At 35.6% G+C, this 17985-nt stretch overlaps 2 protein-coding genes across 2 annotated transcripts; both read left to right on the top strand.

Annotated features, from left to right (window-relative positions):
• The first annotated feature begins 4627 nt into the window (after positions 1-4627).
• On the top strand, positions 4628-10548 carry LOC133852572 (disease resistance protein At4g27190-like). The gene is made up of 4 exons (XM_062289345.1): positions 4628-4708; positions 7853-7935; positions 8045-10355; positions 10507-10548. The coding sequence occupies exons 2-4, from the start codon at positions 7901-7903 to the stop codon at positions 10546-10548; spliced, it is 2388 nt and encodes a 795-aa protein (XP_062145329.1). The 5' UTR covers positions 4628-4708; positions 7853-7900.
• Positions 10549-13449: 2901 nt separating this feature from the next.
• On the top strand, positions 13450-15940 carry LOC133852376 (uncharacterized). Its single transcript, XM_062289117.1, has 2 exons — positions 13450-14928; positions 15445-15940. Exons 1-2 carry the CDS (start codon positions 14899-14901, stop codon positions 15886-15888), a joined length of 474 nt encoding a protein of 157 aa, XP_062145101.1. The 5' UTR covers positions 13450-14898; the 3' UTR covers positions 15889-15940.
• Positions 15941-17985: the final 2045 nt, after the last annotated feature.

Here is a 17985-nt window from a genome sequence, read left to right as displayed (position 1 = left end):
CTTGAGCTTTTTGTTGTAATTGGGTTTTGTCACCGAATTGCCAAATGGTGAGTTTGTTAGGTTTCTAGTATTTTCAAATTCGATATTAAAACTTAGTTGGTTGTAAGTTTTTTTAGTCTACTGGTTAAATCGATGAAGAATTTTATCCAAGACTCAATCCAACTCAAATTAGAAGACCTAGAAAATGTGGTTAAGCCAAATCAATCAAAGAAATAAGGAAATTGAAATTTCATTAAGCGGAGTTAAAATCAGATTAATTTCTCAATTCCAGATTGAGCACATATCGGTATTTTAACTATAACTTTTGGGAGAATGTATCTGATTTCAGTGAAATTAGTGATGTTGGAAAGCTAACAACACAAAAGGCAACAATTATTTCTGTAATAGATTTTCCCTATTTCTGATGTTTACTATGCCAAAATCGCCCCAGAATATAGGATAAAAAATCTATGCAAATTTTTCTAAAATCCTATTCCAACTTGAACTGGATTTTCTTTAGAGGTCTATTTAAAGGGACTTTCAGACACGAATTTATTAAGGATTCTACTCTAGAATTCAGTGTACTGAGAGAGGATTTTATACCTGGACTATTAATGTTAAATCTCTCTTAGTGTTTTGTTTATTATTTAACCATCAACCTTAAACAATAAAAGCCAACCAGAGTTCCGGTTAGGGAGATCAAGAAGAAGAACTCTCCAGAAGTTCTGCAAGAGAAGCAGACAAGTGGGTTACTTGTTATAATTCAAGTGTGTGATTACTACAAAGGTTTTATGAGTATTAACATTTTGTAATTAGCAATTGATTTCCTGGGTTGGCTACCCCAGAGTGGGTTTTCTCTTTGAGTACAAAGAGTTTTCACTTCTTCACCAAATATCTGTGTCAATTGCTTTATTGCTTTTCATATTTTGGTGATTATTTGTTTGTAGTTGATTAAATTTTTAATTGCACATTATATTGTCATACACCTATTCAACCACCCTTTCTAGGTGTTGTTGGGAGTTTGGTTTATATTTTCAAAACCGCGTACAATACTTCGTCAACTACCACTTGTCAAGTCAAAATTGACTCAAATGTTAGGGAGAGAAACATTTAGGGAATCTACCACTACCAAGAGTACATTAATATACATATTAAGCACCACCTCTTTTCCAAAAGCCTGGGCTAATGGGCTTAGGTCCACTAGGTATATTAACTACTATTTTTCTTTCTACTTTACCAATGTGGGACGCAAACCTCACAAATGCGCTCACAACAAATCTTCCCCTCACTTTTAAGTCTCTTCCACATTGACCCAAATTTTCCTTGTGTATGAGTCGTTTGTACAAGAGTGACACGCATACTCCAAGAGCTATCGCACATTCTTTTACTGGAGTCAAACCAAGACACTCGTATCGGATTAAGATTGACATATATAGTTGAGTATGCCTTTACATGACCCGAACCCGTACACGGCATAAGGGTTGGCAATTTTTTACACGACTCAAGAACTCGTAACAAACCTAACACAAAATTTGCAGATTAGGGTTGAGGAGTCTAATATGTTTAATTAAATAGGTAGAGTTAAAGTTGACATATATAATCTTATACACATGCCTTCGTACGACTCAAACCCAGCACGCGAATGCGAATTGCCACCCTTACTTTTTACAACCAACCAAAGGAAAAAGTGATACCCCTTGTCATCATTGATCATGAATAAAAGACCTCCCCATTTTAAAAGAAAGAGAGATATATTATTTTAAGGTTTAGGGTCAAGAATTTATTTTATTTTGTCTAATGTTTATATAAATGTCACATTATTTAAAAAATTTAATTGACGTAACAATATATTCACTTTATAACATTATGCACATGGGAAATGCCAAAAAAATACCGGTGCACACTAGGTGTCACCCCTCTCACATGGGGTGGGGCCCACATGTGAGAGGGGGGTGTTTACCAGGTGTTTTTCTAATACCCCCTATCTCGTGCCTCATCAACAATAATAATAATAATAATAATAATAAATCTGAAAAGAAGTCAACAAAACAAAAAGGAAAAAAAAAAAAAAAAAAAAAATCTGAAAAGAAGTCAACAAAACAAAAAGGAAAAAAAAAAAATTTGAAAAGTCAGATAAATTAACAAAACAAAACAAAAAAATAAAAAATAAAAATTGAAAAGTCAGAGAAGTCAACAAAATAAAAAGAAAAAAACAATATGAAAAGTTAGATAAGTCAACAAAACAGAAAAAAAAATAAAAATAAAAATAAAAAATAAAAATCTGAAAAGGCAATGTTGAAAACTCAAGATAAGTTGGAAAAAAAAAAAAAAAAGGAAAGAAAGAAAATCAACAAAACAGAAAGAAAAAACAAAAAAAAAAAATCTGGCAACGTTGAAAAGTCGTGAACCACATATTTCATCCCTTATCTAGTTATCTTGAAAGAAAAAAACAAATGAAAGAAAATCTGTAGTCTATTATTCGTCTCATCCACTATGCCCATTGCCCAGTACTAGAAAAGAAAAGAAAAAAAGGTAGATGGCTTGCTTAGTGCTTACCATGCGAGATATTGCCGACTGTCGAGGAGCGAGGAGGTGGCGCAGATGCCGGAGGTTAAAGAAGAAGATTTGTATTCTTGGCTTAATGGCTTCTTATGGTTGGCTTTTGTAGATTTGTATTTTTTTTTTCCACAAAATTGTTCGTTCAACCGTTCCTCTTCCTGAGCAAGTGAGAATTTAATGATTGTTGTTGGTTTTTTTTTTTTTTTTTTTGATAAAATTTTCTTTGATGGTTGGTTTTTCCATGTAAATGCAATTTTTTTTTTTCCTTTTGTTATCGGCAGGAGGGGCGGGCTAGCATCAACATTTTTTTTTTCTTCTTTTTAACGTTATTTTTTTAAAAAAAATATCTGTAAAAAAAAAAAAAAAAAAAAAAAATTCTCAGTCATTTAGGGGCCGCGGGCGCCCCTGCCCGCCCCCCCTTGTCTCCGCCACTAGGCCTATGTACACGGCTAAATAAAACAAAATAAAACAAAATTTTAATCATAAAATATCTCCTTTCCTTTTAACTTAACATGTTCGAAGAGTATCGTATTCTAGTTAGACAAGGTTCGATATTCGATCAATGAGGAATGGCTGGAATGCAATATGCTTATCCTCTTATCCAGGATGGCATTCCACACTAGCAAAACATTGATGATTCGAACATAGATAGATTTGTAAACTTGTAGTACTACCAACAATTATGCTTGGAAAATAATTTTTTTTTTTTTTTAAAAAAAAAAAATAATAATAGTCTATTAAATATGGAGGCTGTAGGAGCTAGCCACTTCTGAGGAGGAATGGAGCTCTCTTAGTGGCATGTGTACTGCAGAGGAGGCTGAATTTTATGGCCCATTTGCGTAATTACTCTTCAATACCCAATGAGATAAATGACTGTTCAAGCTTGGGAGATAGATTTAACTTCTGTGAAAATGAGAGGGGAAAATGATGTTAACCAATTAATACAAAACGTAGAAATTGATAGGTTGGCTGTTTCGAGTGAGCCAGAAACTCTTAAAAAACATAGACAAAATTCAACATTACATATATTCCATAATCCTTCCTTTAAATACACATAAAGCCAACAAACTCTCCATATGAGTGTAGCTCTATTCTAAATAGAGTTATCCCATACATTCAGCAAGATAACTTCTTGCCATTCAAACAGAATTATAAATGAAAACAACTATTATTACTCGTCTTTTCTCACTAGAAGAGATAAGACTCTTATTCGAACTACTACTTCTATTTAGACTAGATAAGCTATTTAGATAAAGATATAATCCTTACAGATTAGGATTACATTAGAAAAGCCATCCGTAGGAATGATCAACATAAATTGGAATGCTACTGCATGCTGACAAAGATAAAATAAGAATAAGATGGGAGGGAGTCAATCGGGATTATTGTCAAAGATCTTGAAAGAAAAATATTGGCAGCAATGTGCACCACAAAGCCATATATTTTTAATCTGTCTGTTGCGGCGGTTTGAAAAGTGATGGAATTTAGAAGAGATTTGAGATTTCAAAATATTATGAGGAGGGAGATACTATATATGGAAATAGTTTGTGGTTCGAGGAGATCGAGGTGTTGTTGAAATAGGCATTGGCATTTGATTGATGATGCAAAAATTTTTACTGAATGGATTCTGGTCATGGTCGATCTGTGGGTCATATAAAAAGGATCGCAAACGAATTAAGCAGCACATAGATTAACAAAGGCGGAAGTACTAGCTCTTTAGACCAGGTTTCTTCCTAATTTCTTAATGAAAAATTTTACTCAAAAAATAAAACTTTGTAACAGACTCTTCTATCACGATTGTATTATGACAAAAAAAAAAAAAAAACAATATATATATATACCTCATGATCTGGATGATACGATGAGAGGGATTTCATGTTTGTGGGGGTGTGTGTAGATTTCTCTTCATATTATTCCAAACTGTTCGACTGTTCACACATCTTGCACGCATTATATATTGGTTAGTGATCAAGAGATGCTTGATTCGTTGTCTGTGCTTTATTCTCCAATTAGTTTTACGCTTTTTCCTCCCTTTTAAAGTCTTCACGCTCTTAAGTCATTCACCATGCATCTCCAATTAAACTCTGATCTTGATTTTTATAATCATTTCCGTGAGCATCTTTGAATTCATTGCACTCATCGATCATTCAGAGCGTGCTGTCAAAGAGAGGTTCGTGCTTCTACTCTCCATCTCTGCTTGGCTTTTATTTTATATATTATATTAACCAGATTTACTTGTATTTAGTTGTCTATGACGACTGTCCAAATTATTTAAAATTAATTCCATTGGATTGCTTTTCCTGTTTTCTTCTTTGTTTTAAGTTTGTGCCTGCTCTTACCCATCATCGATCAATTTCTTTCTCGGCTTCCGCTCTCTTTCATATTATTTTTCAATCATATATTTCTACATCTCTCTTTTCTTTCTTTTTTCAGAAATATATAAAAAATTTCATTCAATTAATAGCTAATTTTAAAATAGTCCATTGAATTTTCAAATATGTTAAAGTGACCCATCAAACTATTAAAGTGAGCAAAAAATGCTACTTTTTTATTATATTCCTATAATACCCTTATTCTCTAAAAAAACTAAAATAAAAAATTAATAAAAAAACCATTTCTCTTTTGGAAAAAATAAAACCAAGGAGGTGGATTAATACAAAAACAAATATTTACATTTTTTTGGGATAAATACAAAATCAGACCCTATAGTTGGTCTCAATTACAAATCGCTTCCTACGGTATAAAAAATAATTCAGAGGTTTTCATAGTAGGTCAAACTAACAATTTAGTCCTTGTCAAATTCCGTCAAAACACTTGACGAATTTCATTAGTGTCCACGTCTACACCAATAAAATGATGACATGTGTCACAATATATATATATATATATTAAAATTATGGATAAATGCAAACTTGTTCTTTGTGGTTGGCATAATTTTAAATCACTTTCTGTCATATCAAAATGAATTTAGAGGTCCCTGGGGTATGGCAAAAAAAAATTTAGTCCCTTTAGTCAAATTCCGTTAAAACATCTAACGAATTCTATTAGGTGATACGTCAATTCCAATAAAATGATGACCCGTGTCACTCTTAATAACAAATATAAATCTATTAAAAATATACATTTATAAACTTAAAAAAACTACAAAATAATTTTTTTTTTTTTTTTTTTTTTTTAAAAAAAAAAAAAAAAAAAAATTGGTCTTTGGGTCACCCCCAACCCATGGGGATATATAGCCGCGCGCCACCCCCAGCCACTACCCCCAGCTAAATTTAAGGGTGGCTGGAGGTGGCGGCCAGCCACCCCCCTTAAAATGATAACACCTATCCTAGTTGCCACATGGCCACATATCATAGGTGATACTTATACTTTCAATGCCACGTAGGATAAGAAAATTAATAATAAAAAAATTATGAACAAAAAATTGGGGTGGCTTGCCCCCCATTTTGGCAAAGGGGTTGCTCGAGCCACCCCCTATGCTAGCCAAAGTGGCCGAAACAACCCAAGGCAAAAATGGGGGAGGCCAATCACCCCTATAGCCAAAATAGGGGTGGCTGAAACCACACCCAAGAGCTTTGGGGTGGCTCGACCACCCCCTGTTTGGACTAGGGGTGGGTTCAGCCACCTCAGACCGGCCGGTCTAGGGGTGGCTCGCCCTCCCCTTTTTTTATTCCTTTTTGGCCTATTGGGGGTTGATGAACCACCCCCAAGGGCCATGGGGTGGAAAGCATATGTTTTTTAATAGCTACAAATTGGTTTGTAACTAATTTCTACAAACAAATCTAATAAATTGTCAAGTGTCCCTTAGCATGTGAGAAACATATATTTTTTAATAGTATGTGCTTCTCATATGTTTTTTTAATAGCATTAATAAGAAAGCATGTACTTCACGCATGCTTTAGAAACATATGTCATTTTATTAAATTGGTTTATAAGAATTATTTACAAACCAGTTTGTAAGTAATTTGTGTGCACCAAAATATCTTGATGTTCTTTGATGTAAACTACTTGTTCAAAAAAGATCGCCCCTCACTGCCACTCCATCAGGTGTGAGCTAGGAGGCTGGCTGCCCTCATCAAGTGGGGCAATTGACAATTCTTCTGTAAAGGGAGGTTGTCCCTCATGAGATGAGGTGCAATTGGCCAGCCCTCGCGAGATAAGGAACAGTCATGAGCCACTATGCCCCTCATGATTTGATGAGGGGCATGGCCAGTTCCCCTCATTTGGTGATAGCTAGCTTCATTTGAAAAATAATAATTAAAAAAAAAAAAAAAAAACCATTATTCCCATTTAAATAACAGCAACCGCAACCAGTAGCCGGTTGCGGTTATTACCAATCACCAGTTATTCGGTATTAAAAATGGGTTATTAACTGGATAACCGGTTTTCATACATTGTTGATTTTTTTCAATTTTTTTTTTTTTTTAATCCAATATCTAACAATTCATTATTCAATGCTAAATAGTTAATACTACTGGACGTGCATAATTTCATTTTTCATTCACCATTCATTCATCTCAATGAGCTCACAATCAAGTCCATAGATTAAATAAAATGATTGCAAAGAAAATCAAACAAACAAATATTATAAAATATAATGACCATTGTATTGTAATTAAAATATGATGACAATTCAAAAAATATCAAACCTTCCTATTAAAAAACTTAAGATGATTCATTCCTTGAATTTAAAGGTTGAGTTTGAGGCCCATCTACAATAAATATAATTATTTGTGTGTGTGTATATATATATAAACCGTTTACCCGTTACCCGGTTATTAATTGGTTTCCTAAAATCTTATAGCTGGTAATCACAACCGGGTACTTGGTTATCCAGTTGCGGTTATTTTCGATTTTTTGGTTATCCGGTTAGCGGTTGTTGGCGGTTATTAACTGTTAATAACCACCCTGTTTATACACCCTTAAATAGAACCATGGTTGAGTCCTCAACTATGCTATCTATCAATTGCAATTGTTGATTGTGACGTAGATTCATGTGTAGGTTTAATAGTTTATGTGGCGCCAATATAGATTGTTTTAGACAAATAATAGCTTACCTTAGGGAATTAATTAGGGATCTTCAAAATATTTTTGGTACCACAGGATCAACTTAATTAGTAGAATTGCAAACCCATGGATTATGTAAGTAATTTTCTCATGTACGTCTTTGGCTCTACCTGATCATACTCTTCATCCTACTAATTAGCAACCTGTTTTTACCACTTTTTATGTCTTTCAGTATATTTTGGCTAGATGATATTAATTTCAATATTATCACCTCCCGTTTTCTAATTTACGCATTTTGAATTTTTAGAACTAAAGCGTGCTCGGAGGGGCTGATAAAGAATTTAATTAGGTGTGAATGTCAAGAACTAATTCAAGCGTGAAGAAATACAGGTTTGAAATCAAATTAATTTGTGTATGATTTATTCTCATTGTAGTTTCCAGTTCTCGTTTTCTTGGTTGTGAGTTATTGTCTACTTGAACAAAAACAAAAAAAAAAAAGAAAAAAAAAAAAAAAGAGAGAGAGATCAAGAATGGAGATTCTCATTGCGATTGCTGGAAAAGTCGTTGACTGCATGGTTGAACCAGTCAAACAGTGGCTATGTTACTCGATTCACTACAACAGCAACATTGAGAGTATGAAGAAGCAGGTAGAGAAGTTGCGGGATGCTAGAGATCGCGTGCAACATTCCGTTGATGCTGCTATAAGAAACGGTGAAGAAATTGAAGGTGATGTTAAAAATTGGTTGAAAGAGGCGGATGGGATTATAGAGTTGGTCAGGAAGGATTCTGAAGGTGAAGAAGAAGAAAAAAGGAAGTGCTGTAATGGGACATTCCTGAACTTGAAGCTGCGACATCAGCTAAGCCAGAAAGCAAAGAAGATTGTGCAAGATATCGATAAAGCCCTGGAAATAGGTAAATTTGACAAAGTTTCCTACCATCCTCCTCAACATGGGATAGTGACTACCAGATGTAGGGATTACGTGGACTCTGAATCAAGAATGTCGACTGTGAAGAGACTTATGGAGGCACTGAGAGATGATAATATCCACCTGATCGGGGTGTGGGGGATGGCTGGTGTGGGAAAGACTACGCTAGTGAGAGAAGTTGCCAACCAAGCAAAGCAAGAAAATTTATTCGTTGAGGTGCCTATAGTAAATGTGACCGAGACCCCAGACCATAAACAAATTCAAATAGACATCGCGTGCGTGCTAGGTCTACAGCTTGATGTGGAAAGTAGTGTAACCGGAAGAGCAATTCGTCTACGGGAGAGGTTAACAAAAACAAAAGACAAGAAGATGATACTTGTTATCCTTGATGACATATGTGAGTATCTCGATTTAGAGAAAATTGGAATTCCTTCTGAGGGATGCAAAGTATTACTCACATCCAGAAATCGAGATGTATTAGTTCAAGCAATGAGCACCGAAAAGGATTTTGGACTTGAAGTTTTAGGTGAAGAAGAAGCCTGGAGTTTATTTGAGAAGATGGCGGGTGATTGTGTGAATAAAGACAATATGCGAAGCACAGCAACTGAGGTAGCTAAAGCTTGTGCAGGTCTGCCTCTTGCACTTGTAACAGTTTCTAAGGCATTAAAAAATAAGAGTTTAAATGAATGGAAGGATGCACTGCAGCTACTAAGAAGACCCGCTACTAGAAACCTACCAAGAATGCAGTCACCTATATATTCTTCTATAGAGCTAAGTTATAGTCATCTTGAAAGTGAAGAGGTTAAATATTTCTTTTTGCGTTGTGCTCAAATGCATTTCTCCATCTACCATCAGGACTTACTGAAATATTGTTATGGTTTGGGTTCATTTCATGGCATTAATACATTGGAAGAAGCAAGACACAGATTAGATAGACTAGTTGGTAATCTGAAAGACTCTTGTCTGTTGCTAGATTGTCCTGATCATGGCTCTAAGGAGTTTCATACGCATATGCATAGTGTTGTTCGTCGTGTTGCTAGATTAATTGCGTCAAAGGATCATAATATGATTACTGTGAGAGAAGATGATGGCCTAAAAGAAAGGCTAGATGTGGATTCACTCAAAAGTTGCAAGGAGTTCTCTATTAGTGGTGGAGATTTCCATGAACTTCCTAATGGAGTGGAATATTGTCCAGAATTAAGATTCTTGCATGTGTATGGTGGAGATCGTCCTTTGCAAATCTCAGATACTTTTTTTGAAGGGATGGGAAAGCTCCAAGTTTTGGATTTCACAGAAATGCAACTTCCAGCACTGCCTTCATCACTTGGTCTCCTTAGAAACCTGCAAACATTGTGCCTGGATCAATGTGTGTTGGGAGACATAGCTATAATTGGAGAGCTCAAGAACTTAGTAATTCTTAGCCTTATGAATTCCAACATTTCGCAATTGCCAAGAGAAATAGGGTTGTTGACTCATTTGCGGTTGTTGGATTTAAGCAATTGTTCCAAGCTTGAAGTGATTCCACCTAATGTCCTATCAAGGTTGGAAGCACTAGAAGAGTTGTATATGGGAAACAATTTTGTTCAGTGGGAGGCTGAAAAACTCAATAATGCTAGCCTTGTTGAGCTAAAGCATTTGTCCCATTTGACCACTTTAGAGATAGATATTCGAGATGCCAGTAATTTGCCAAAAGATTTTTTGTTCAAAAAGTTAGAAAGATACGTAATATTTGTAGGAGATGTTTGGGACAGGTCTTACAAGCGTGAAGTCTCAAAAACACTAAAACTCAAGCTGAATGAAAGCTTTCAATCAGAGGTTGGGATTAAAATGCTGTTGAAGAGAACAGAAAGTCTTTATTTAGATGAGTTAAAGGGTGTTAAGAGTGTTCTAAACAAATTAAATAGAGAAGGTTTTCAACAGTTGAAGCACCTCCATATCCAAAATAACGTTGAGATTAAGAGTATCATTAACTCGAGCACGTTAATAGATATTGCCTTTCCTGCCTTGGAGTCAATTCTTCTCAAAAATATGACAGGCTTGGAAGAAATATGCCATGGCCAACTTCCCAGCTACTTGACATCCTTTGGTAACTTGAGAGCTATAAAAGTGGAACATTGTGATAAATTAGAATTTGTCTTCTCATCATCCATAGCCAGAGGCCTTTCCCAACTGGAAAAATTGGAGATAAGAGAATGCAACATCATGGGTTCAATAGTCATGAAGGAAGTCATGGGTTCAATAGTCATGAAGGAAGAAGGCGAAATAGAAGACGAACATACATTAAACTTGTTCCCTAAACTGCGTCGCTTGGCACTAGATCATCTTCCAAAGCTCATGATCGAGCTTTTTAAGCACACAAAATTCACTCGTAACTGATGCCGGAGGAATTATCTCGAAGGGCAAGCCACCTTATTCTCACATGCCAATTCTACATGAACAGGTACATTAAAGTCTACTTCATCAAATAATATGATCCCACACACACAGCACAGGCCAACATAGATGTATGGAGCACACTGTTTCAATGATAACTATTTTAGTAGTGTATCAATTTATAGCTAGATTTCCACATCCATGAAAAGCAACTAAAATTAATTTTTAGAATCATTACAACGTAAACTTTTGTTCAAATTAAATTTGAAAAATAGTTCATTATTTACAACACTAACGCATTTTTAGGACTTGAAAGTAAATTTTGAATAATTGGGATGCCCTAGTTAATTGTACGCCTTTGAATGTTGTTGAAGGATAAAGATTTAACCTCTGTTGCAGGTTGTGTTCCCCAATTTGGAATGCTTGGAACTTTCCTCAATAGGTTTGGAAGACATACAGCACAACCAACATCAGGCAACAAGTTCCTCTTGCATATTAGCAAACATGCAATCCACATCGAAGTTTCAAAATTTGTTACACTTGCAGGTGAAGGGCTCAAATAATATAAAATATCTGCTGTCATTCTCTACAGCCAAATTTATGGTGCAACTCAAACACCTTCACATATGGAAATGTATGGTTATGGAAGAGATACTTGTCACTGAAGAAACAATTCATATGGTGTTGTTCCCTCAACTAGAATGTCTGCTCCTAAAAGAGCTTCCAGTCCTAAAACGATTCTGCGAAGGAAGTAATATTAAATTTCCATTCTTGAAGAACCTAGTGATACAAAATTGTCCTAAATTAAAGACATTCGTATCCAAACCTATTAGTTCGGGCACAACGGCCAACAAAGAATTCAAGGAAATGAATGCAGAGGAGAGCCCTCATACCTCTACGCAACCTCTCTTCAATGAAGAGGTAAATCTTGTTTAATTGTTATTAATTACGTGAGTTACTACGGATAGGTGTGTAATTAGCACATGGGATGAACCTTGCAGGTTGCCTTCCCTATTTTGGAAAGATTGGTAATCTCTCACATGGATGACTTGAAAATCATATGGCAAAATCAATTTGTCGTGGATTCCTTTAACAAGCTCCAAGATATAGAAGTTGAATTTTGTGAAAATCTTCTAAACATCTTTCAATCTGATATGCTGTCAAGCTTTCAAAATCTACAATTAGTACGTGTTGTGGGATGTAGGAGTTTGAAAAGTTTATTTCCAGCCTTCGTGGCTAGACGTCTTACGCGATTGAAGCAACTTGTGATAGTTGGTTGTGAGTTGGAGGAAATTGTTGCAAGGGAAGAAGCAGTGCCACCAGTAGCTAGTTTCGTCTTCCCTCAAGTAAATGTCTTGCATCTTGCAATCCTACCAAGACTCAAGTGGTTTTACCCAGGAGTTCATACTTCAGAATGGCCAAAGCTGAAAGATATGTTAGTGGCTTGGTGTCCAAAGGTTGAGATACTCGCTTCTGAACTTTTAAGCTTTGAAGATATACTTCCAGAGAGCAAACTTCAGATGCCCCCTAAACATCCCCTTTTCTTGGTTGATGAGGTACGTACGAAAGAGCCTTAACTAATCTCATTAAGAGCATCTGTATTGACCTCTCCAGTTTGAAAATGCATTTCCACACATTTAGGTACATTACCCAAATTGCAGTATCTTCAATTCCTTGGTTCATGATCATGCAATATCTGGTTCTTTCATCTGTTTTATTAGTTATTATTTGTTTTAATTATATATATACATACATTATATTTATATGTGTTTGTATATATTTGTCCAAATGAAAAGCTAAGTGTAACAATGAATTTGATTTCGTCAGGACAGCTCAGCCGGCCTGATTAAAGAATGTCATGAATGAGGTGAATATAGTGTGGATAGTTTTTAATTACCCAAGAGTCGTGCATAAATTTCATCTCAATTTTTGATTTTGCATAAAATAAAGTAGATGTCCAAAAAAAAAAAATGTGACATCAACAGTGATATTTGCATCTAGGCATCAATTTAGCAAACCCTTTTCTTGGTCGAAGAGTGAAAGCCTTCTCTATTTTTTTTAAGATGTCCACGTACATTATGGTAAAAGTGGTATTGTATCTAGATGGAGACATGGAATGAACCTAATTTTCTTTATGATGCCTAGCGATAAAATCACCACTTATCTCAAATTAAAGTTTAGGGGTAATTACTTTTTCTCCCCATAAATTATCAACTTTTGCAGAAATCCTTCATGAACTATCAACTTGATCAAAATAGAGCATTCAACTACTAAAGTTACTCATTTTCCCCCCTTCCGTCAGTCAGATGTGTTAACTCAAACAGTCAACGTGTCATGCGTGCCTCACGTGAGTTTTTAATGAATTTTCTTTCCCTTTTGCCCTTATCTACCTCAGCCAATGTATTGCGTGCTTTGAGCCGTCAAGTTGCCACGTACCCTCCTTTGCATGCCCATCCCAAATACTACGCAGCCACGCATTGCATCGCTCATACCTCTCCCACATCCTCGTCATCCTTCCTCTCTCTCTCTCTCTCTCTCTCTCTCTAACTATTCTATTATTTCTACTCCCTTGTTCCCTTCCCCCTCAACACCATCTTCATTCTTTTTTCTCTCTCTCTCTCTCTCTCTGGAAGAAATACACTCATATTGCATTGAAGATGAGCAGCACTTGTGCTGAGCAACACAAGCTAAACAGGGGACCCCAAGTCAGAAGAAGCCTCCCCATCGTCGTTGAGGCATGACTCGATGCAAGAACATTCGGATGCGTTGTCATCCTCCATGTGGTCAAAAGTAGAGGCTTTGAAGCTTACCCACACTTGGAAGTCACGCTCCAGTTCCGCGAGTCTCTGCTCAAGGTGTTGCAAATGGTGGGGCTTCGATGGATGGGATGCAACCTCGGCTGAAAGGAGATTTTTGGCGAACACGAACTTTTGATGGATTTCTTCGAGGAGGAGTTCGGAGCACTGGGTCGTGACAGGGATAGACAAAACATGTATGAGTTCAGATTCGACTTCCTGAAGCCTTTTCTGCAAGATTGAGTATCTCTTTCTCATTTTTTTTCTTTTGCTCCCCGTCTATCGATCGGTTATTCTCCTTCTTTTGAAGTTGGCCGGAGACCTGTAATTATCGTGCCAGATAACGGTTACAAATTCTGGGAGTTATATGTATGCGACGGTTATTCTTCTTCTTCTTCTTCACCAAACACAACTATTTTAAGACTCATTAACATTTCAGCTCCTGCGGATGTATGGGTACGATGTATCATCCATTGTGTGTCTGAATCCAAGTTACAAGCCCACCGGCAAGTGGGGAATCAAATGCTCTGTTTTAGACCCCCAAAACAGAGCATTTGATTTATAAGGAAAATATAGTTGTAGAAAAAAAACATGTGCAGTTTTATTGTTTCCAAAGCGCTTCTTTGTCCTTCGTCCTAGAGTCTGTGGAGGAGTCGGCAGCAGATGGAGATGCTGCAGAGGTCTTTGCTGGTAAAACCGCCGCTTTTGATACCGAGTTCAAGGATTCGCCTCCACAGCTTGTCTGGTAAGATCGACATTTTGCTCTTCTGCGTGCGTCCACAAAAGGAACGAATAAAGTCTTTGTGTCGTATTCCTTCGCTTTTCCCTTTCCCCCATCATTGCTTAGGAAAAAATTAGTCCTTGCGTCGGATCGACTCCGTAGCTTTGGGTTCTATTCATTAGCTTTCTTCGATTTTATTAAAGTTTTGATGGGTTGGGTCATGATACTTCAGTCGGGTGCTGGTGACTACTCAGGTGGGTGCTTGTGACGATCTGGCGGCATTCTCTCCGGTAGAGGCGGTGTCGTTGGCGTAAAAATTGTGTTTCCTTTTTTTTTTTTGTATTTTTCTTTTTCAGAATCCTTTAACAACAAAGATGAGGGAAAAAAATGGGAGAAAGAAGTGTTAAACGGCAGGTGAGGCGCACATGGCACATTGACCATTTAAGTTAACACCTCATACCGACGAAAGGGGAGAAAATGAGTAACTTTAGTAGTTGAATGCTCTATTTTGGTCAAGTTGGTAGTTCATAATGGATTTATGCAAAAATTGGTAGTTCATGGAGAAAAGGTAATTACTTCTAAAGTTTAAGTTGATAGAAAGAGATGAATTTAATCATTTAATAAATATTGTAACACTCTCCTTCATGTGTGGGCTTAAACTTCATTTTAATAGGTGATGCTCAACACGTAAAATATTTAAGAAAATGTGATGAATAACTTGAGACAAAGTTCCAACTCGAGACCTTTGGTTCTTATAGCATGTTAAAATTATTATTTATCCAAAAAACTTAAGATAATAGGAAGAAATGAATTTCATCATTTAATCAATATTTTAACACCTACAATAAGGATCGATCTTGATCCTTCTTCTATCATGCAACCTCTCTTCTACAAAGAGGTGGATTTTCTTTTTTTCTTTTTCTTTTTTGCCTTCTACTTGTTCCCTTGGCAGCCTTATTTGTCCTTTTAAGGACTATAAAATTAGTAAATTTGTCATCTTTACTTGGTATATCTTATCTTCAATATGATTGGTAAATATATATTTATACATCATTAACACATATATACTGGATTAATCCTACAGGTTCCATGTGGATTCCCTAGTTTGGAAGAATTGAGAATCGCCTACATGGTTAACTTGAAAATTACATGGCACAACAACTTCACTGTAGATTCCTTTTTCAACCCAAAGGCAATGAAAGTTGAGTTTTGTGAGAATCTTATTGTTCAAGAAACATTTGCTATTACAGCCACTCAATTAAAAGAATTGCATCTTCTTCATCTTCCAAAACTGAAGCATATATGGAATAAGGACCCTCAAGAAATTTTAAGCTTTCAAAATCCACTTGAAGTACATGCTATGGGATGTGAGAGCTTGGAAACTCCCCTTCCAGGTGCTGAGGAAGACTTTCCTGAAAGTCAGAAAGTTGAGTTTGACGATCATGGCCGAGTCAAGGAAATTGTTCTGAGGTTCCAAAACTCGAGTGTTTTCCCCCAGGAGTCCATACTTCAGATTGGCCGCTGTTGAAAGAATTTGACCTGTATTAATGTTAATTATCAAGCTAAGGAATTTGCTACAAACAGTTCAACAGAGCAAACTTGAGACCTCCATTTTACACCTTCTATTCTTGGTTGAAGAGGTAAGAGGCTAATCAACTACTCTTTTTGAAATATATAGGTTTAAATTGAACCTACAATAGTTTTGAAAATTAATCCACATGCAAGATCTGCTTAATGATTGTAGTTTCAAAAATTTATTTTCTTACAAACAGCTTTTACACCACCTTGTACTTCATTCGCTTCATTTTGTGTAGTCTTTATATTGTTAGAAAGTGCTCAAAAGCAGTACTGCTCTTTGATCTCTAATTTCTATTTGTTTTCCGTCTAGCTATATTCTTGTAACATGTTGGGACCATAATCCTACCATTAACTGTAGGGAATTCACATATCAGATGTATTTTTCATTACGTAGTCCCTACAATAAATTCTAGGAATTAACCTGAACGTCTTGAGAGAATTGAACACTATGTATTGCATTAAGATATAAACCACTACGATTGCTCTAATCATTGTGGAAACATATTAGGACTCTGAACTTTTCCATTTTTAGCAAAAATACAGTCCCCTAAGCACAGCTCGAAATAATTTTTTTATTCTAAATGGGAAGTCACGTAAGCGAGATGATTTGTGATTTTTTTTTTTTTTTATTATTATTGTCCTTAATTATTGCAAGTAAAAGAAGAAAATAGATGGAATTATACTTTGTTTTCTATGATTTTATGAATAGTTTTCCTTGATGATGTAATCGGTACTAATTAATGATTAATTCTTTTATCTTCAATATCGTGTTTTCTATCAGGTAAAGATTCAGAGTTCTAAAGAAGACGAAGATCATTCTTAATATGCAGCACCTGGAATATGTTTAGTTTGTGGCACTAAGGATCATGTGTTCTTTCTTTGAAGTCAGTCAGAGGGACATTAAACAGAGATAACCTTTGGTTTCTTGTTTGATATTGTTTCTTTATTTTCTTGTTTTGTGATGTATTAAAAAAAAAAAAAAAAAAAAAAAAAAAAAAAAGAGTATATATAATATGTATTTTGTATGATACAATATTCCATCCTGAAGTGTGAACTGCTACTTTCTAATCGATAGTAAAAGGATATTATGTCTATCTACATGAATTTCTGCGTACATTGAATTTGTTTATCATAAGTGTTGAAGTTTTGGAGTGTGTAATAATTTATGGTGAAATTTTCTTGTTGCTTATCCTCTTCAATATTTCTGTAGTTGACTTACTCACATATTTTCACCCATGAATGAACATAAAACAAGGAATTATTTCAATCTAAACTAGCAACTACTTTGATGGTAAAGTTTGACATGTTAAAAGTTCCTCTCATTCACAAATAGAATCAGGGTAATTTTGACCTAGGAAAGGAAGTCTCTCATAGGAACAAATGTACATAGAACTGAATCATATTGCTTTTTTTTTTTTTAAAGCAATACAAGGGAAAAGAGGCTAGGGGGAGGTCCTTGCCACTCCTAATGATAAATGGAGGGGAGCACCCTCCACGTGCTTTTGAAAAGAATGTTACAAAGCTTAAAAGCCAGTTGTTTATAATCTCTGGCTTAATGACTGACGGACATTATGTCTGACAGTGAATATGGAGTAACGCTCCAGAGGTTACTCCTCCCCATCAATGGGGGTGAGGCTATAAATAGTCTTCCATTGGATGGGTTGAAACATCAGACCACTTCTCAACAATCTGATTGACTGTTAAACTCTCTCTCAGTATATTTTTGTGTGCTCTTAGACTGAGTTTTGTGAATATTACTCCAATAATTTTGATAGTGTTCCCCATTGCTGGGAGAAAAAAAAATTGGAAAATCACATGGAACAATCAGCTATAGTTCAAGTGAGGTAATAATATTTTAATTATGTTGTGCTATTTTATTTTTTAACGTTAGTGTCAGAGCAAAATTGTTGTTTCCATGTGAAATTTTTTGTTTGGATATATAGTGGTCGTGTTTCTTAAGTTTTTTTGAAAAATGATCAATGAATGTTTGTGATAACCCCACTCGTGATTAATAAATAAGAGGATTTTTTTTTTTTTTGGGAAGACA

Source organism: Alnus glutinosa, chromosome 12, assembly GCF_958979055.1.
Source record: "Alnus glutinosa chromosome 12, dhAlnGlut1.1, whole genome shotgun sequence".
NCBI lineage: Eukaryota > Viridiplantae > Streptophyta > Magnoliopsida > Fagales > Betulaceae > Alnus > Alnus glutinosa.
This window is presented reverse-complemented; position numbering and strand designations above follow the sequence as displayed.